The sequence below is a fragment of the Python bivittatus genome, unplaced genomic scaffold (genome assembly GCF_059951505.1).
Source record: "Python bivittatus isolate LINGU-HERP-01145 unplaced genomic scaffold, Pbiv_v1 ctg000660_np1212, whole genome shotgun sequence".
In the NCBI taxonomy this organism is placed as follows: Eukaryota; Metazoa; Chordata; class Lepidosauria; order Squamata; family Pythonidae; genus Python; species Python bivittatus.
Window position 1 is genome coordinate 1,482,678 of NW_028277092.1, and position 20,395 is coordinate 1,503,072.

The following is a 20,395-nucleotide window of genomic DNA, read 5'->3' on the forward strand; positions in this document are numbered from 1 at the left end:
AGAGATGTCTGTAATGGGATGTGGGAAAGACAGGCAAAGAGATGCTGCCAAGGGAACGGTCCGATAAGAGAGGGCACAGCCCTCGGCTGTGTAATGGGTGGAGAAAGAGGCTCAGAAGGGACCCTCCCTAGTTTCTTGGGCGTAAAGGAGATGGCAGGATTCTTGTACTTTCAGACTTGCAAGATTTTGTTAATGTAGCCCTACAATAAAGTAGAATTTGCTCATCTGGTTTACCCCGTGAGGCCAACAAGAGATGCCCTCTTCAGTGGAGGTGCACCATCCCCTTCCTCAAACAGGCACCAGCAGTCTCCTCTATCCCGCTTCTTGCCCCCCTTCCAGCTGCAGCGAAGGCTCAATGGGGCCCAGATCCACCCTGCACCGTCCAAATACCGGCTGCTGAGGGCCTCATCTGACAACACAGAGTTTGCAATGGAGGAAGCTGGTTCACTCGAGATGCAACTGAGTAAATGCTTCTTTTTACATTTTTCTTTTTTTTAAATCTGTAGGAACAGGTCCCAAGGGGTCTTACCAACATCTGAAAAATCCATACCTCAAAAAAATAAAATAAACTGCAAGCAAGATTTAGCACACAGACATGTACTTAAAGCAGTTGCTGGCAGCAGAAGCAAAATGGAAGAGCAACTTATAAAGTTCAAATTATTATGCAATAAAATTGTCCTTGCAATGTTCTTGCAACATATAGACAGGTCAGCCTTGCAGGATGACAGGCCCAACACTGGGTACTGGTTAAAAGCGCGGCATTTATTTTCTCCTAAAGGTATGGTCATTAATACCTCTTCTCTTTTCAGGATTTTGTGTTGATTCGTTCCAACACTTTCAAATTTGCAATTAGAGAAAAAGCGTAAATGTTACCCACCTTGTTCTGCTGCGGCTCTCAAGATGTGCTTTGGCCAGCGATATCCGGTTTTTATTTTTCTTCTTGAAGACGTTTCTGCCACCTAAAGGAACAAAGGGCGCTTTTGTCAAAATAGGATTGCAGGGCACCCTCCCCTCCAGTTTTGCACCTTAGCTAAAATACAGTTGACGAGTAACTTGATCAGCATAATAATGCCACCGCAGTTCCCCATTCACACATGCTGAACTCCCAAACCTGCGAGAACAAGCTACAATTGTTGGTTCACAGCACAGGCAACGCCCAACGGCTTTGTTCCCACAACCCCTTAAACCCCGCAAGCTCCATTTTAGCCTAGTCTAGCATGTTGTGCGAACACAGCCATAGGATGTTCTCGGAGGCCGGGAACGAGAAACGGGGCTTTCGGAGTCAGGCAGGCGAGGATCGGCTGGAAAGAGGATCAGACAATCCAGGGATCCCTCCTTCAAGGGTGGATCCCCTTTCCCTCTTCTTCCTGGCATGAAACCTGATGAATGGATGAAGCCCTGGATCTGGTTTCCTGACCGGGGCACAAATGTTCAGGTTTGATGCTGGGCTTTTCAGAGGAGAGAAGCGCACCTTGCTGAGATTTCTCCCAGCGAGGGATCTCCTCTCTTGGTCCTCACAACAACCCTGCGGGTAGGCTGAAATACACCCAACACTGTATTGGTCCACTCCTGGTGGCTTATAGAGCAGTGCTTTTCAAACATGGCCGCTTGAAGATGGATGGACTTCAACTCCCAGCTGGCTGGGGAATTCTGGGAGTTGAAGTCCACCCATCTTCAAGCGGCCAAGTTTGAAAAGCAGTTCGGGACCGAGCAGCATTTCGCACCCAGACCCTCTGCCCAATTTCCTGACTTCAGGCCGCCGCATCTTTCTCTCTCTCTTTTAATGCCCCGGCCCTGGGCACCGAACACGTCAAGCGAGGTGGAGGGAGTGCCTCCGAGCATGGGCAGAGTTCCGCCTCTTCCTCCCTGGGCGCTGCCTGCGGGGCCGCCGGGCGAAGGGAGGGGCTGCGCTCCCGCCCGCGGCCAGCAGAGGGCAGCACGAGGCAAGCCTTTCCGCGGGGTCCTCCTTCCTCCGCCGCGCCCCCTCCCTCCCCGCTGCCCGGGTTTTCTCCCCGCCTTCCTGACGTGCTCCGCCAGCCAGAGGCGCAGGGACGGGGTGAGCGCCCCGTAGCTCCGTCTTCTGCAGGTGAGGATTTGAGGAGGGGGCTTTGGGGGCGCTGGAGAGGGGCGGCCCGCAGGGGAGGGGCGGCTTGGAGCCGAGGGAGCCGCGGGCTCCGGCCAGGGCCCTTCGAGGCCTCCTTCGGGGGTCCAGAAGCACTGGGGAGGGGTCTGCCCGCTGCAGCCGCCCTTCCTCTGCCGCTTCCGTGCAGAGCGGCGCGCGTGGGGAGCGGCGCGTGGGGAGCAAGATCCGGGGCGCCCGGGAGCTCCGGCTTGGCGGGGGGCGGGCCGGAGAGGGTCCCCCGTTCCCGTTGGGTGGGGTCTCCCGGCTGCCCTTCCCGGGTATCGATCGCCCTGCCTGCGGTCGGAGGCGGGCGGCTTTCAGAGGGGAGGAATCTCCGCGCCGGTTGCCCCCTTGAGAGTTCTTCTGGGCATGTGCAGAGCGCATCGCCTCCTTGTTCCCGATGGCACGGGAAAGAGCGGCTGAACAGAGTGCACCCGGTGCACCTTGAGGAGCACGTCAGGCCGCCCAGCGCAAGCCCCCCGGGCGATCGGCACCCAGCGGGTTGTGTGAATCCGGCCACTGGGTCTTTCGGCGACCCGGGTGCGACAAACGCGCTTCCTCGTTGCACTGTTAAAATGTTGCTTCCTTGTTGCTCCTTGAGGACCCCGTGCCACCCCACGGCTTGCCTCCACCCCGCATGCCAGCCAGGTTCCCCTTTGCTTGCGTTTTGCAAGCAAAGCTGTCCAAATATTGTGCAACCCCCAAAAAGGGAATTAATTCAGCTACTAGTCAAGCCTGTTCTACAAACGCAAGGGGCTTATTTGGGGATGGGAGCGTGGCTGGCCGGAGGCCCCCGACCGGTGTTTGAGTCACGCCCCAGAAACTGCCCTGCGGAAATCCAAGGTCCGGATTTCATTACTCCACCACAATTCAAATTCTGGAAAGTCAGAATTTTCAAAGATAAGTTGTGGGCAACGCTCTCTGGGACTTTTTCCCCGGGTAAAGCTGGTAATTTAGCAGCACCTTGCTAGCCCCGAGTGCCCCAGGTGTGGTGGGCAGGGAGGCGGGAAATTGCCTTGCAGTCTGGTTTAGATGTTCCTGTCTATTCCTTCCCAAAGTGGAGTTTTGCCTTAATCATTATTTCCATTTTAGTGCTGGGCGAAGGAGAAGCATTTTAAGCTGTGTGGACTTCACCTCCCAGAATTCCCCAGCCAGCATGGCTGGCTGGGGAATTCTGGGAGGTGAAGTCCACGCATCAGGTTGAGAAACTGCTGTAGATCCTGTTTTGCTCCAAAGAAGCACCAAAGAGCCAATCTCAGTTCCTTAATTTTTTTCATTTTCCCGGGGCCCTTACCCCACTTAGCCTTCCTACGCGGCCAAAACAACGAAGTAAACTTCCTAAAAAGGCACAAATCAAGGAAATAATCTTTTCGAGGGATTATTATCGGCACCTCTGGCCACCTGCAGCGTTAAACCTGGTCCCGCGTCCCGCCCTTCCCAGCCCTTTCAGGTCGTTTGGAAGGAGGGCGCGCTCGCCCTGCAAACGTCTCGATTCGGCGGAATTCCTGCTTCTCCCGCTACCATTGTTGGATTAATCATTTCTCGATTAATTACATTCCCTCCTGGGCCAGGACAGGAAACCTACTATTCAAAAGTCACTGGAGTCCGGCAGCCCCTTCTGCGACTAATGCATTTTATTAAGATGCTTTTGTTAAATTCTATTTTACAAGTTCACGAGCTGCATCTCAGGAGAGCGTCTGCCTTTTAATAAAATTTGCCGGTCGGGAAATGTGCCGCCGGACTCCTGATTTTTTGCTACTGCTCTCCTCCTACAGTGTTTAAATGGGAACCACTAGAACACCACTAGAACAAACTTGGTTTTACAAGTTCCTGAGTTTCAAGACCAAGACACATCAGACAACCACATATAAAACAAAGCTTTTAAAACTGTTTCTAGGCCTGATTTGCTGTGATTAAAAACAATCGCTTTAAGAACAGGTGGGTTGAGAACAATGCACTGATGGGAAGTTAAGTGTTTTTTTTTTCTTCCTCCCTCCCCAGTCTTTTTTCCTTGCATGCTGGGTCTTTTAGATGATATACTATCTCTCTTCCTCACGTGGCTAATAGTTGCAGCTAGTTTAGGGGCCTTTCTCAGCAAAAGCATGGGACTTTTTTATGCTTTAAGTAATAAACCAATAGATCACCAATGCGCCACCACCGTCTTCATTCCAAGCCTAGCAGGGCATGAAAAACGAACGTCTGCCTGCAGAAGAGGCTACTCTCCTCTGCAAGGCCCGTGGAGTCGGAAAAGATCAGGGGCAGAGCAGGGTGGCAGGGCCGTGCTAAGACGCAGAAATATTTGGCAAGGAGGGGAAGACGGGCTGGGTGAGCAGGTGCAGATTAAATGCAAGGCAGATCATTATTAACAATTGATAGTTAATAGATATAGACTACTGCATTGCGCTCTACGGGGGGCTACCCTTGAAGAGTATCCAGAAGCTTCAGCTGGTCCAGAACGCAGCCGCACGGGGTATTTTTGGAGTCCCCCATCACAGGGAGATGGGCAGAGATAAATCTAATAAATAAATGAATACATAAATAGTTGTGGGGTCGGTTGTCAGGGTGGGTAGCGTGTTCAAGACCCAACCTGATTCTCACAAGCAACAAGCCACACCAGGAGGATGATGCTAACGTGGGGACGAGGCACTGCCAGATGCCCACGGTGCCCCCCATCTACGGCAGCAGCACCCTCACAGGACCCCCAAGAAGGACCCCCACGATCAGAGGTGCCTTCACCTGCTTTTCCTCCCACCTAATGTGCCGGATGGCATCCTCGGCCCCCAAGCCCCCTTCTGCGTCCTGCGCAGGACCAACGGGGCAAGCTTTGCATGAAAGGACGAAGGGAGACACGTTTGTCTCTCAAAATAAGGACAAAGCAGTAATAATAATCGGCACATTTGCCTTCCCCCCACCTCAACCCGGTTTAAATCCTACATGAGTTCAGCCACGCTGTGCCCGCAATGAAACGAGCTGTAATTTTCAAAAGCTGCTGCCCTTGGATCAACGTTGTATCAGAAAAGGTGCCGTCCCTTTCCTGATTTCTTTTTCTTTTTGCCCCCCGTTTGGCTTCCCTTACAGACGATCCTGGCAGGATCTGAACCTGGAGCATCCGAGGGCGCGGGTTGCCTGGTCTGCGATCCGGCGGTCCGTCGCAGGGGGGGGATTCCTCCGGAGCCCCGATGGCATGGCTCCCGGCCTCGTCCGGATCACTCGTCCAGCCCACCGAGCCGGAACGGTGGGAAGCGGCAGAGAAGGGGCCTGACCCGCCCAGAGCCCCCGAGGCGGCCGAGGGAAGGGGGCAGCTGCCGCGGGGCCGCGGGGCCTTTCCCAGCAACGGCTTGCAAAGGTGCCAGGGGCCCTCGCCCTGCAAGGCGGGCAGGGCGGCCTCGCTGGAGCCCCCGGTGCCGTCCCCCTCCCGGGGGAGCCCCGGCCCCGGCTTGCCGTTCGATCGCTCCGTCTCGGGCTCGTCCACCTGCTCGTCCGTGGTCAGCTCGTCCCAGGAGTCGGATGAGGTCTTCAGCGACGCCGAGGGAAGGCCCGTGCCAGAGAAGAAGCGGGTGCTGAGGAAGGTGAGGCGGAGGCCGGCGGGCAGGGGCTGGGCGGGGGTCTGTGGGCCTTCCCTTTGGAGGGTGGCCCCGGAGGGGGAGAAACCCCCCAACCCATCCAGGTCCGTCCTTACGCAACGGGGGGCTGTAAATCAAGCCAGGCTTTTGAGATTCGTCAGACGGGGAAAAAGTTCTCTTTGAATTGAGCTTCGGTTTCCTGAAAAGGTCTGGGGTTTTTTTGTTTTTACCCCGTCTTTATTATTTTTATAACTAACTCAAGGCGGCGAATGTAGCTAATGCTCCTTCCTCCCCCTGTTTTCCCCACAACAGCCACCCTGTGAGGTGGGCTGGGCTGAGAGAGAGAGGGGGACTGGCCCAAAGTCCCCCAGCCGGCTTTTGTGCCTCAGGCTGGACTAGAACTCACCACCTCCTGCTTTCCAGCCTGGGGCCTTCACCACCAGACCAAACTTGTTTTTTTGGCAACCAGGCAGAAGTGGCTTACATCTTCTGCCATGTTTTTTCCCACTTCCCAAACCAGTTTCTACTCCTGGTGGCCTCTCAATCGAGCATTAACCAAGTTGGGCCCTACTTCACCTTTTTTCAAGGTAAGCCAAGGATGGGGCCATCTATCCAGGCCTGAAAGTTGAGTCAAACTTGACTCCTGTATACTTTTCGTGGCAAGAACACAGAAGCGGTTGGTCGCCGCCTTTTTCCAGCACCGAGATCTCTGTGTGGTCCCCCATCCGAGTCCTAACCCGCCCTCGCCCTGCTGAGAACGGTGGAGCTCAGCCAAGGTTGCCGCGTTTCATCTCTCGGCATGGTTCAAAGATCTGGAGGCCAAAGATCTTTGCTGCGGGCGCCGCCCGGTCAGAAATCAGTGATTTATTCGGGCAGGTGGATCGTTGCAGTTTCATTCTGATCCTGAAGCAGGGAAGCGAAGCTGAACTCACCCTACAAAGGACGGCATTTTGAAATCCGGCCAACGGATCAGGAGGATTTACCCGTGGTTGGTTTGCTTGTTGACTTGTGTTTTAAGCCTGAAACCTGCAGCTTAGTGTTGTTAGCAAAAGGAGAAAATTAGGTGGATGTTAGATGATGGTATTAGAAACTCAGGAGGCGGAGATCTCCCGCCGACGTGGAGACTTAGATTGAATTCCTGCCCAAAAATTCAGCACTGGGTTCCCTCGGAGCAGTGTTCCTCAACCTTGGCAACTTTAAGATAGGTGGACTTCAACTCCCAGAATTCTGGGAGTTGAAGTCCACCTATCTTAAAGTTGCTAAGGTTGAAAAACACTGCCTTAGAGGGAAGTGAGGAGGTCTGCATGGAGTTAAAATGGGAAGGAAGTGCAACGGTGGTTCAGTGAAAAGTGCTGTTGTTTGCAAAATACCCACACTGGATTTTTGCAAGATTAGCCATCAGGGGGAAAAAAAGAAGAACGTTTGACCCTGTAATCTTTTGCAAAAGCGAAAGAACCCTGTGGTTGGACAATCCTGACAGGGAAGTCTGGAAGACTTCAAATAACGCTTTAGGACAACCTCCCCCAGCTTGAGGCCCCCAAGGGCCGGGGGAGCGGGGTTGGACCTCACCGCCCCTAATCCCCAACCCTGCAGGGTGGGGATTGTGGGAGTTAAATTCCAGTCCAGCGGCGTTAAAAGTTGGATTCCTGAGGAGCAGCAAATGCGACGGAGAGCAGCTTGGTCCTTCCTTAAAATTCAGTTTGTTTCTTTGCTCGCTAGCCCGGCAGGCTGATAAATATCTTTCTGCAAATACTAATTCTGTGATCAGTCTTGCCCCCCCCCCCCATCAAACGTTCGAGCGTCCAAATCGAAAGATGAAACCTGTTCCTTCTCGCTGCACTTTTTAAAAGTTTCCGAGCGTCTGCTTAGGAGTCGGGTTGCCCCTTTCCTGACCAACAAAAGTTATTAAAAGCCAGCAGCTTTTCAAAAGCTTTCTTTCAAAGCCTTTTTTTCAAACAAACCAACCTTCTGCCTTTTAATACGTTTCTGCCTTCTAATAAAAGCTTCTGCCTTTTAATAAAGCCGCTTGGCCGGAAGAGGGGCTCCCGGCTCTTGATTTTCTGCCAGATATAGCTCTCCTCCTACAACGAGCGCCTATTTCAGTTTAAACGAAGGCCTTTAAAGAAAAACTTCTGCTTGTTTTACTAAGCGCTGCGTGACTGTGAGCCGGTGCCCCAGCAAAGCTCACCGGTGCTTCGCTGCCCTCCAAACTGGCACTTTTAAGCTGAGAGCGGAGGAGGCGGCAAAAGCAGTAAAATAAGCCAAAGTCTTTGCTGTCTTTGATTTCCACCTCTTTTGCACCGCGGCCAGCCAGGCTTAGTTTTTTAACCCTGGGCCCACCGGCTGTGGGGAGCCCCTCTTCCAAACGCCCCTCCCTCGGCTGGTTCTGGGCGCGAGAGCGTGGGCACCCCCCTCCCTGCCTGGCGTCCCCAGGCGAGGCTTGCAAAGCCTCCGCGCTGCGTTAGAAAGCGGCCGCGTTGCCATAACAGATCCAGACGAGAGTCCCCCGCTTAGCGCACGGGCCACGTGACGGCCCACAGGCCTGCGTTTCCGTGCAGCAGAGCAGGGTGTGCAGCGGCGACTCTGCAGGCTTGCAGCCAGGCTTTGCACAGACCGCAGGGGTTCCCGTGCTGCTGCTGCTGCTGCTGCTGCTGCTGCTGCTGCAGAGGCTGCGTGCTGTTAGCAGGGCCCTCGTCCTTGCGGTCGGCAGGCGTAGCCAGGCGTGGCCGCGCTAGCTGGCGCGCAAAGGGTTCGAGGCCTGGCTTGCACCCCCGGCTTGCTTTGCAGCAGAAGGCGGCCTCTTGGCACAGCTGCTGGGCTGAGATTTCCTTTCCTGCTTCCTCCGCCGTGTGGGAATCCTGGCGGGCCCCTTCAGGCGGCTCTGACGTCTCTGCCTCGGTTTCCTTCGCTGTGGCCGGGGACGAGGCCCGGGGCTGCCGGGCTGGGAAGCGAAAAAAACAAACCCTTTGCCGTTTTGCATGCATTCACCAGAGAAGCCCGGGAAGCTAATCCTGGCGCCCGGCCCCAGCAGCTGGGAGCTTCCAAGGCTTCGGGAATTTGCTCCTTTGTGGAAGCAGCGTCTGTTTTCCTTGTCTCGGGGTTGCAGCCTTTACTCTGGATTTGAGCTGAACGGCTGTGGGCGGCGAGGGGGCCCCCGGGCTGCTGCTGCTCTCGCGGGCGCTCAGGGTTCTGTTCGGCCCCCCTGTATCCCTTCCCAGGCTGGCCAGACACCCCCATCGAAGCCGCCCCGGGGGCTGCAGACTGCAGGCGAAAGGCCTGGGCAAGGAAGGAGGGGGCATTTGCAGCCCTCCCCCCAGGCCATCCCATTGCTTGCTGGCTGAGTTACCCCCAGGGGCGTCTGCTGAGGGAGGGGCGTCAAAAAAGTCAAGGTGCAGCTGCAACTGCACGGTGGAAGCCTTGCTTACCTGCACTCGTGCCCATGAAAAGGGTGGGGCTTTGATCATGCAGGCGGGGCTGCCATCTTGACTTCTTTGACCCCTCCCCCAGCAGACGCCTCGGTCGGCACAGCATCGAGGCAAGGGTCTCTGCTGGCCCCGCAGGCTAAGCTTGGTTTTAAACCGTGGTGCTTTTGTGGTTTCGCACATCAAGTGCCCCTGGGCACGTTTACAGTTCAGTCTTCTGCATGAACTCAGGAAATGGGTGAATTCAATAACTGGAGTAAACGTGTTTTGTGAACTCCAGAAGGGCAAGTGCAAGACTTACTTTTGAAAGACATTTTTTTTAAAAATCAGCTTGAATGAGAGCTGTTTGAAAACCAGGCTGGAAGATTTTGGGGCGTCACCGGAAGAGGCTGCCGGGCCGTTCGCACCCAGAGCAGTTACAACCCACCATCGCCAAGCAGACCCCAACATGGCCAGGTTCACAGATTACACGTAACGTGGCTTGTCTGGCTTCCTATTTTATTCAGTAAACCACGCTTAAAGCTCAGCAGACTCTGCAATCGCATGCCCTCCATCCTTCAGTGCTGCAGAGCGTTCCTCGTGTTCACACAACATGCTTGACTCAGCCAGCTGCAAAACTAATGGCCGCACTTGCTCGTGCTAAACGTGGTTAGTTTTAACCTTGGTTTGTTTGGGGTGGCTTAGTGGGTGTGTTCTGCACACTCAGCCCGTTGGGTTACTTTACGTCCTGCAGTTCCAGGTATTATGTGAACCCGATCATTCATTTAAGCAGGCAGGTCAAGCGAGTTGGGTTAAGCGCCGCTCTTGGCAGCTCGTGCCAAGCGTGCGTTGCCCAAGAAGCAGGGTCTTTGCGTCCCTGTGCGTGTCAAGCCCAAAGAGCCAACGCTGCCCCTTTGAGCCTGGCCTGGCGGGCCGTGTGGGCCCAGCCCCTGCCTCAGCCGAACCAGTCCCGTTCTGAGATGTCCGTGTTTGGGGCCGCTGCCGCCGCCCAGGGTTTCTGGCTTCACCCCTGGGGCTTCCGCATTTTCAGCCACCTGCTTTCTGGCTCCCCTCCAGACCAAGTCCTGGAAGACGTTCTTCACGATGGTGCACTGGTCCTTGCGGCGACGCAGCTCCTGGGTGCAGCTGGCCGGGCACGAAGGTTTGTACTGTGCCAGGACCTGGGGGTGCCCGGGAAGGGAGGGGCGGGGAGGGAGATCAGTAGCCAAGGCCCAATGGGGGACTGAACAGGCCATGGGGCTGCTCTCCCCTGCCCCTCCATGCCGTTTAACACGCTTGGCCCAGGAAAGGTTTGTTTCACAGCTGTGCAAACGCGTCTCCTTTTTCCTGGCTCATCCCACAGTTTTCCACATTGAAGGTGTGTGTGGGGGGGGCGTGCATGTGTGACTTTTCATCTTGCGAGAGGGTGAGGCAGGCAGAAAAGTTCAACCTCCCCTCCCTCTCCAAAAGCTTTGCTTCGGCTTGGCACAGCTCTCTGAAAGCTTTGGAAGCAAGCCTGGCCCCCTCCCAGCATGGGAGCTGGCACAGTGCCACCCTCAGAGCCACAGCGGCAGACCACACTCTGGGGACCGGGCAGGTCGCCGGGAGCCCTGGTGGGCACCCGTGCAAGTCACGGCTTCCAAGCCACCCGAGCATCTCTTAGAAAGGCGGGACTGAGCAATGGCGGAGCGTCACCCCCGTGCATTCCCCGTCTGTTCTCCTTCCAGGAAACTTCAAACCCAGCGAAGGGGGGCAGATCCTGAAGAGGTTCAGCACCGTGGAAGAGGCGTGCCTGGCTGAGCTGATGACGGACGTCCTGCGCCCCTTTGTGCCCGCCTACCACGGGGTGGTGGAGGTGGGTGGTGAGCGCTACATCCAGATGGACGATCTTCTCCGCGGCCTTCAGAACCCCAGCATCATGGACTGCAAGATGGGCACCAGGTCAGAGCTGCCCGCCTCTCAGGGAGGGGGGAACTGGATTGGGCCAAACCTGGTACCGGCCAGTTAGTCTCGGAGGGGCTGTTAATTGAGGGAGCGTGGGTTGGTGGGGGAGATTTGCACCTAGAGATGCAAGCGCATTATCTGCACGTTGGAATGGCCTTGCGGGGGGGTGGGGGGCAGGAAGATGCAACCTCAGTTTGGCAGCCCAGGAGCAAGCCCAGGAGAGAATCCCCTTGAAATCCTGCCTGGCATCAAACGAGCAATGCAGGCTTGGGTTTGGTCTCCGAAAGGTGCTCCCAAGTGTGCAGGGAGGTGAACGCAGCGCCTGTCTGCTGCACCATAAAACAGTCTCCTCTTTTCCGGATCGTTGAGCTGTTTTAAACAGCGGCACACCGGCTTCGGGCTCCGGAACCCCTTTTTGGAATTGAGTCTGAAGCATTTTACAACAGTCTGAATGCACCTCGTTTGCAGAGAGAGAGAGGTTCTAAATCAGTGTTTTTCAAACTGGGCCACTTTAAGATGGGTGGACTTCAACTCCCAGAATTCCCCAGCCAGCCATGATTCTGATGCCACAACAGGCTTAAGTAGATCAGATAAAGATTGAGCAGACCATTTGCACACCATGCTAAACTTGGTTAGCATTTGGATGGTGCTTTGGAGTGCAAAACCAGCCCTTTGGGGAGTGTGTCGCCATCTCGGTCACTTGAAGATATGTGGACTTCAACTCCCAGAATTCCTCAGCCAGCCTGCTTGAGCACACGTCTTAAAGCATGCTGGCTGGGGAATTCTGGGAGTTGAAGTCCACCCATCTTTAAGTGGTTGAGATGGAGACCCACTACCTTTGGGGCACCGAATCCAGGCAGCTTCACAGTCCTGATTAGCCGCTGAACTTCTCCCTCACCTGTTCCTCGGTCCAAAAACTCAGGAGTTGACCTAAACCAGGTCAAAGTACTTGCTCATTAAGAATCTGGAAATGGCAGAATATCAGAGAAGATTCTGGTCCTCATGGTGGTCAACAAAGGCTGGCATAATAAGGCTTTGAAAAAGCCAATCTGCAGCAAGTAAGCCTCCAGAGCATTTCCATCTGAACCCAATTCCACATGATTTCTTTGCCGCCATACGTTTTCCTTTCTCTCCTTCTTCATGAAAGACAATCATTTAGGAATGACTTCTTGAGGCCCCGAGGTTCTGGGGGGCTCAGGTGGTGCACCTCGGATATAAAGGGAGGCAGCCTCAGGGCCTTCTGCTCTGACGTGTCTGGTGGCAGGGGATGCTGGGAGCTGTAGTTCAAGTGTCGGAAGGGCCCCCCTGCCTTTGCATGCCAGGAAGGTCCGTGGCCACTGAGCTATGGGTTTCGTCCCCCCAAGGGCTGCCTGAAGCGTTAATCGGGAGATCCGCTTGGGCACCTCCCTCTGCCAATCTTGCTGAATCCAGACACAGGCCTCCCGATCCACTGGACGAGGCAGCAGCCCAAGCCCCCCCCGCCATTTTGTCCCATCCACCGGGAAGTTCTCGAGTGGACTGGAGGGAGAATCCGAGCTCGCCGATACCAGCATCGGCTGATCTTCCTTCCCTCCCGTTGCTCAGGACGTACCTGGAGGACGAGGTGTGCAAGGGCCAGCCGTGGCCGGCCCCCCGGCGGGACCTGTACCAGAAGATGGTGAAGATCGACCCCTGGGCCCCCACGGCGGAGGAGCGCCGCCAGGGCGCCATCACCAAGCCGCGCTACATGCACTGGAGGGAAAACATCAGCTCCAGCGCTTCCCTGGGGTTCCGGATCGAGGGGATCACGGTGAGGGGCAGAAGAGCCGTGCGTGCGCGTGCGCGTTGGGGAGCGGCCGGGAAACCCCCCTTTCTAAACTCTCTCTGCAGATCGAGGGGGGAGCCGTGCAGCGAGACTTCAAGCAGACGCGGAGCCAGGATCAGATCGTCGAGATTTTTCTGCAGTTTGTGAAGAACCGCGTGGATGTTCTGGTGAGCTCTCGGGGAAGGAAGAGAGGCACAATCGCTTGCTCAGAGGCGGGGCCGCGCTTTGGATCAGTGGCCGAGTCAACGTGTGCGTGGGGGGGTTATTTTTATTTTTTGCTATTCTGTGGCTGTCTGCCCAGCCCAGTGAAGTCCAGAGTTCGGCCACCAAAAAGAAATAATCTCTTGGCTTACTCTGTTTCTAGGTTTGTACAATATTTGGAACCGTCCGTGAACCCTGATGACCTTGCTGTGAACATCAGATTAAGCCACAAAGAACTAGCCCTGGTTAAAAATAATCTAAGTTAGCACGCCGTGCGAATGCCTCCGCTAGGCCTTTAAGGTGGTTCCGTCAACCCGGCCTAACCTGCGAGGTGTTTCAGCACCTGCCCACAAAGTTCAGCGTTTAACTTTCTTTGCGCCAAGTTAAAAGAAAGCGCTCAGTTGACGGTTACGGAAACGGATTTGTCGCGTTCACACAACGTACTTTGGTCATTTCAGGATCTGGCGGCCACACTCAAACAGGCTAAGCTTAGGGTTCATTTTGATCAGTTTTTTTTTCCTCCTTGTGGCTTAGCCAACGGTACACGCTTGGTTAGTTTATGATGCATTGTGTCAGTCTGCTCAGAAAACGTTGGCTAGTTCAGCAGCCGGGCTGTGGGGATGCAACCCCAGAGAAAATTCGGGCTCCTCGGTCCATGCGCGCCATTTCCCCTCAGCCTGGTGTCCTCAGATTGACTGGGGCGAGTTCCAGTGGGCATCGTTGTCCCGCCACTGGAAGACTCCACGTTGGAGAAAGCAGATGCAGACTTTTGCTAGCTGGGGTGGGCGAGCCACGCTTCGAACTGAAAACCGGCAGGGGTGGCTTATTCAGCCAACCACGGCTCTGCAATTTCTGCAAATACGCCCTCAGTCGTGGCCACCCAAGCCATTGTTTTAAAGTCGCTCTTATCTTTATTTCAATTTTTTTTCTTGGTGAGGCATGCTTCTAGGAAGAGACAGGTTTGGGGGGATCGGGCCCCCACCTCTCCCTCATTTAATGCTCGCCTTGCCTTGCAGAAGACCTACCTGGCACGCCTGGAGAATCTGCGCCAAGCCTTGGCTGAGTCCATCTTCTTCAAGAGGCATGAGGTGATTGCTGGGAACCCCCCTCCCAAAAAAGGAGGAAAGCCGAGGGCTTCAGAGCTATCCACTGGGGCAAGAGATAACCTGTTCTATCAAAGCAGCTCTGAAAAAAAATTCTCCAGCAGCCCCCCCAACACACACCATCTACAGGTAGTCCTCACTTAACAACCATTCATTTAGCGACTGTTCAAAGTTACAACAGTGCTGAACAAAGAGACTTACAACTGGTCCTTGCACTTACAACCGTCGCAGCACCCCCGCGGTCACGTGATCGCAATCCAGGCCCTTGGCAACCAGCTCGCACTTACAACAGTTGCAGCGTCCCAGGGTCATGTGATTGCCATTTGCGACCTTCCCAGCTGGCTTCTGGCGAGGAAAATCAATGGGGAAGTGTGCAATTTGCTTAATGGCTGCATGATCTGTTTAATGACGGTTGCAAAAAAGGTAAAATAGGCCGCAACTCACTTAACAACCGCCCCGCTTAACGAATTTTCTGGTCCCTATTGTCATTAAGCAAGGACTACCTGTATTAAAAATAACCAGGGGAGGGGAGGGGAGGGGATCCTCCCCTCATTCTGAGAATTTACCAATGCAAGTTGGACTGGGAGGTTTGGGAAGAACAAGGAAAAAATTGCTCTCGGACTGGGATTCCTACCCGCCAAATGGCTGAGAGCTGAAAGTGTCTGGAGTGATTCAGGGATGGCCCCCTCTGGATGAATTAGACTTCAGCTCCCATAATTCCAAGTGCCGTACTGGGGAACTCTGGGAGTTGCGGTTCCATCAGGAGGGCCCAGGCTGGAGATGGCCTGCTTAAGTACAGGCAACTGCAGCGATTCCTGGGCACTTTACTTGCGAGGAAACCTCATCAAACCCAAGGGCCGCACTCACACAAGACCCGCAACTGGGTCCGTTCAAGGTCTAGCAGAGGCATTCGCACACCTCTCAAGCCTGCTTGATTTTTATCCCCGGATGGTTTTTAATGCCTTTGTTTTCGTGCCTGAGGGCTCAGTTTATGGCTCAGCACGTTGCATAATCCAGGCAAAAGGATTATATTCAACAATCGGATTAAGCGAGCTGTGTGAATGCAGCCAGTAGAACTTATTTTGAACTAGGCACATTATAAGGTTGGACATTTAATTTGCAAAAGAAGAGATGAAGTCTGGTTCCTTTGAGGCAGTTTCCCAACCTCTGCAACTTTAAGATGTGTAACTCCCAGAATTCCCCAGCCAGCGTTTGAAAAATACCGGGCTACAGGGATGCTGGAAAGCAGTGGATTCTTGCATCCAACCGTGCTCCCTGGTGAGAGAAGGCACTTTTTGCATGCTCAGTGGCTGCTCCCCCTGCTTAAAGCACACAGCGCCTCAGGGTAGCAGCTGAGTCTCGCCACACAAGGGCTTGAGGGTGGGCCCCGGGCGAACCCTTTCTATTTGCATCTTTTGCAGTAGGGTGTGTGTGGGGGGGTGCTCCCCCTTTCATTTGTTTATCTGCTGTACTACGTACGGTAATATTTACAATTGCTTTTGCCAAAAAAGAAAAACCTTCTCCCAGGGTGGGCGGCATTTCAAGGCTCTGATTCAAGTCCTAGCACACTTTTCTGAGGCCTGAATATTCTTCTGGTTTGGGGGAATTTATTTGACCTTCTTTTCTCCCCTCCTTTTTTTCTTTCCTTCCTTCCTCCCTCCCTCCTTCCTTCCATCCATCCATCCATCCATCCATCCATCTCTCCTCCCTCCCTCCCTCCCTCCCTTCTTTTCCTTCCTTCCTTCCTTCCTTCCTTCCTTCCTTCCTTCCTTCCTTCCTTCCTTCCTTCCTTCCTTCCTTCCTTCCTTCCTTCCTTCCTTCCTTCCTTCCATCTCCCCTCCCTCCCTCCCATCTTTCCTTCCTCCCTTCCTATCCCTCCCTTCCCCCTCCCTCTCCTACCCACCCACCCACCCACCAACCAGGTGATTGGGAGCTCTCTGCTCTTTCTCCACGACCAGAAGGGCCAGGCCAGCATCTGGATGATTGACTTCGGCAAGACGCTCCCAGCTCCCGCAAACTCCCACCTTTGCCACGACGTGGCCTGGACCCCCGGAAGCCACGAGGACGGCTACCTGATTGGCTTGCAGCACCTCACCGGCACCATCCGGGAGACTCTGGCCAGAGCCGAGCAAAGGCAGGAGCCGGCACCGGGGCCCTCCTGAGCGTGCCACCCTCGGGCGAGCCTGGACAGAGCCTAGTGTGGCGGGAGAGGGCTCGGCCCGACTCCCCCCGGGGGTGGCAGGCGTGCTGCTCGGGGGCGGCTGGGAGCGTCCGCAAGGGCTGCCTGGCCAGACGCGGAGCCGGGGCTGGCGGCCAAATCCCAGCCCTCGCCGAGACTCCGGCGGTTTGGGCTAGAAACGCCAGCAGAAGCAGAACGCAGCGAGTTTGGGTCTGTGGACACGGCCTGATGAATGTAGCGGCGTCTCCTCCTCCCCCTTGGGATTCCCTTTTCCGCGCCCCCCGCAGCCGCTCAGAGCGGGCCTTTACGCTCCCCTGGCCGTTTTCAGTCCCCTCCGCAGCAAGGCTGTGCTCTGAAAAGGAGAGCCGGTTGCAGCGACGAGCTGAACGGGATCCAAACTGAGATTAATCTGCGAGCGCAGGAGGCTGTGCGTCGCCCAGACATGGATCCAAGCCAGGCCTTCAGGGCGGGGAAATCAGCTGTGATGGCCTGTGGTGAACTGAACCGTGGTCTACTCAATTAGCCCAACTTTCTGGGTTCGCGCAAGCCACCGAGGCACGAGCTAATCGCAAGGGCCGGGCTTTCACGGAACTCGGGTGAAAGTTGGCTACTTTGCGATTCAGCGTGTCGGGCAAACACGAGCTGCTGTACCCGTGCAACGGCAGTCAGTCCCTGTTAAAGTTTGGAACTGTACATTTGGAAGGAACACAGCCTCCTCTTGTAACAGCAAGTTTAGATAAATAAAACCCGGTCACGGATGCATCTTCCAGTTCTTATCTGGATGACATTCCAGTATCTTCTCTCTCTGCCTTTTAAAATCAAGGGAAACTGACATAGGGGATCAAATCTCTTCCTTTTCCTCCCCTTCTTTACAGCCTCCAAGCCCAGCTCACCGTTCTGGTTTCAAATCCCCCAGGATAATGCTGGCTTTCTTCCCTCCGATTCCACCCAGGCTGCTTCACCTGCGCAGGGTCTGCAGCTCCTTCAGAAACCTTTTGCCGCAGCCAAACCCCCCACCCGCCCCTGCAACCGCCCAACTGCTCTGTGCCGGCCCAGATTCAGAGTTCGGGCATTGCAGTGGGCGTTCCACCTCTCGTGTTGCAAAAAGCCAAGATTCTAGTCCTTATGAAAAAATGAGGAAAGGGCTGCATTAAAGCTCACAGGTGAAAAGGAGAGAGGCCCTTCCCCAAGTGGCTTGTTGGAGAGGGGTTTGGCAACGGAGCCAGCAGAAGCGGACACAGAATGCCCCTTTTTCTGCCCGTGCCTCGGCAAGGGGCAGACAGTGACGGCGCCTCTCCCCCTCCCTGCTGCTCAACCCAGGCCCAGCTGGCTAAAGGAACTGGCCGTGTTCTTCTTTTCGTTCTGCAGCTTTACTGGCCTCGCCCGGCAACTCCTCTAATACGCCAGGTTGCCACAGAGACCGATGCTCCTTTCTCTTAAGGAGAGCGAGTGGGAGGAAGACAGCCAAGGGGAGAAAAGAAAAGGAAAAAAAGGGGGGGGGAGGCAAGATGAGACGTAGCATTTCAAGGAACGAGAGGATGAACAGGAGCCACAGGGCTACGTTCACAAGACCAGGGTCCCCTGCTGGCTTCAGCCCCAGCACCCGTCCTTTTGCAAACCCAAAGCCTGCGAAGGTGGGGATGGTCTGCTGGAACACAGACCAGGGCCCGACGCCTGTGCGGTTGCAGGCTGGGGAGCCGCCAAGGTGGACCCAGGAGAACGGAAGCCGGGCCACCCCACCCCTCCCCTCCCGAGGCAAGCGGGGGGCCATGGGAGCAAGGCCTGCCAGGCTTGCTTGGAGGATGTGAGCTGGGCACGCTGCAGGGTCAGCTCCCCGTCTCCCGAGGAGAAAGTGGCAAAGCTTCAGCGGGCTGGCTGGGTTCCTTCCTAAACCTGCGCTGACAGGAAAGGGCTGAACGATTGCATGGAGGAGGAGGAGGTGGGGGTGGCTGGGTGTCTCTGCTGCTGCATTCCGGAAACCAGAAGCTGGTTCCCCAGACCCCTTGGGGATGGCACCACGCTGCCCTCTGCCGGCTGCGGCTGGCTCTCCCGGGGTTGCATAATCGGTCCTTCAAACGAGGTTCCCCCAGAGCAGTGTTTCTCAACCTTGGCCGCTTGAAGATGGGTGGACTTCAACTCCCAGAATTTCTCCTGGCTGGGGAATTCTGGGAGTTGAAGTCCACCCATCTTCAAGTGGCCAAGGTTGAGGAACAATGCCCCAAAGGAATCCTTGCTATTCCTTAATTACCAGCTCCACTAACCCCTTCCTGCATTGCTCAAAACATCACTATGTCCATACAATGCCTTAACCAGGTCAGGCCCAAGCTGTGTTTGCACAGCAGGCAGAGCTCGGTTCGCCTGGGGGCTGGTTAGCCTGTGGAATGAACCCAGGATCTCTGGTTAGCCCAGGGGTCAGTTCAGGAAGCGGGTTTGGCACATCGTGTCAATGCTGTCATCAAGGCATAAATAGGCGAGCCGGATTTTCAGCTGCGGGTCCCGATCTAGACCTGTAAGTTGGAAGGTCCTGCAAACCCTGGAAATTGGACTGAGCAAACCCTGGCAAAATTAACCAGGATTTATGCAAAGGGTTAGAGGAACTCAGTTTTAAAAAAAAGCTTGGCTACATGACCCATTCAGCCCCAAACCATCTTTCAGCTTGACCTCGTGGGCTGGTTCCCAGAATACGCTAAGCAGGGGTGTCTTCGGGGAGTGTCAAAAATGTCAAGATGGCGTTTGTGCAACCGTGGGACTGCCAGCTCAACCGGACGCCTCCTTTGCGAAGAGGATGCTCACAATCTGTTGAACCAAACCAAGGACACCAAGCGGGGTCTGACCTGGCCTGAAAAACAGTCCAGTGGTTCCTCTTTCCTTTCAGCACCCCCCCAGAAGATCAAGGGTGAATGCAAATCCCCGATGCAAACTTTTGGGTTTCTGGGCTGGCCCTAATCAAAGGATCCAGGCTGTCCAGCCACTCAGCCTTAATTAAACCAAGGATTTGGCCTCCCGGAAGAAACACGAGGCCCTCCTGTGACACCCAAGTGAGCGAGAGGTGAAAACAAGTCACATCTTTTAATGCTCAGTTATATTTCTCTCCCCCTCCCGCCCCCCCCGAGTGCTTTCTCGGGGAGAGCGCACAGCTGCAGATCATGCATCAAATGGGGGGGGCAGTGAGACACTTCAAAAAGTACAAAAATAAGGGCAGGCGAGAGGAGATGGCCAGAGTCCCATCGCGCCCTGGGCCGGATGCCTTGGGGGCTCGGCTTCTGCGTGTCCTGAGTCTTCAGGCAATGTCTAAGCCCCCTTTGCCGTAACGTGGTTTGTGGTCATCCTGGCCAGGGTCATCTCTGGCACGGTTGTGCAAATGGCGAAGGGGGACAGGGAAAGCGCTGGGTCCGTGGTTCGGATCCGGGGCTGGCGAGCGCCCCACTCTATTCCTGGCTCTCTTCCAAGCGCCACTTCAGAGACTCTTCTTTGAGGGCGTCGGGCTTGATCTGGTTGCGCATCCCGCCGAGGAGGTTGGAGGTGGCTTCGGAAGCCACAATCAGCGGCTTGACGACCGTGGGAGGGATCTGCCGCAGGACGCCGCCAACGGCCCCCGTGATGCCCTTCTGCTCGTGCCCACGGGCTGCCACGTCGCAGATAGCCTGGGCAGTGTCTATGACGCCCTGGGGACAGACAGGGAGACAAGCGTTGGGGGGAGAGCAACGGGAGGGAAGGGCCCTTCTGGACGGCCTCCAGGATCATTAAGAGTGGGTCCTGACCTTGCCGGGAGGCTAGAAGTGGGGAATACGCAGCGGGGGGAAAATGGAGCCTGTGTACGTCAGTGATGGCGAACCTTTTGGCTCGGCATGTCAACAATTCAGAAAATGCCTCATCCAACTCTGCTGGTGTGTCAACCTCCCCCCCCCGAACAAAAGAGAAGCCATTCTTTCTGCATTCATTTATTTTAAAAAAAACACAGTCCAATCGTGCGTGGAGCTGTGTGTTATAGAAAGAAATGTCAAATAATTATAAAAAGGAAATATGAGTGAAACAAACTCATATTTCTCTCTTTGGTAACTCAGGCAGGGAGAACTGT

At 55.1% G+C, this 20,395-nt stretch overlaps 2 protein-coding genes across 4 annotated transcripts in view; one reads left to right on the top strand and one right to left on the bottom strand.

Moving 5' to 3' along the window:
- Window positions 1–1,953: 1,953 nt before the first annotated feature.
- Window positions 1,954–17,171, top strand: LOC103059951 (inositol-trisphosphate 3-kinase B-like). The gene is made up of 8 exons (XM_088151106.1): window positions 1,954–2,086; window positions 5,201–5,691; window positions 10,164–10,248; window positions 10,814–11,027; window positions 12,615–12,819; window positions 12,900–13,001; window positions 14,052–14,123; window positions 16,061–17,171. Exons 2-8 carry the CDS (start codon window positions 5,302–5,304, stop codon window positions 16,298–16,300), a joined length of 1,308 nt encoding a protein of 435 aa, XP_088007232.1. The 5' UTR covers window positions 1,954–2,086; window positions 5,201–5,301; the 3' UTR covers window positions 16,301–17,171.
- Window positions 17,172–19,348: 2,177 nt separating this feature from the next.
- ATG2A (autophagy related 2A) overlaps window positions 19,349–20,395 on the bottom strand; it is a 43,751-nt gene continuing 42,704 nt past the window's right edge. For 2 of the 3 annotated variants that reach the window (XM_088151057.1, XM_088151056.1), the window contains one exon: window positions 19,349–19,982. In XM_088151057.1, the coding sequence (XP_088007183.1) occupies window positions 19,746–19,982 (237 nt within the window). In that variant the 3' untranslated portion in view covers window positions 19,349–19,745. The remainder of the gene's footprint in view (window positions 19,983–20,395) is intronic. The other variant, XM_088151058.1, reaches the window with a different exon arrangement.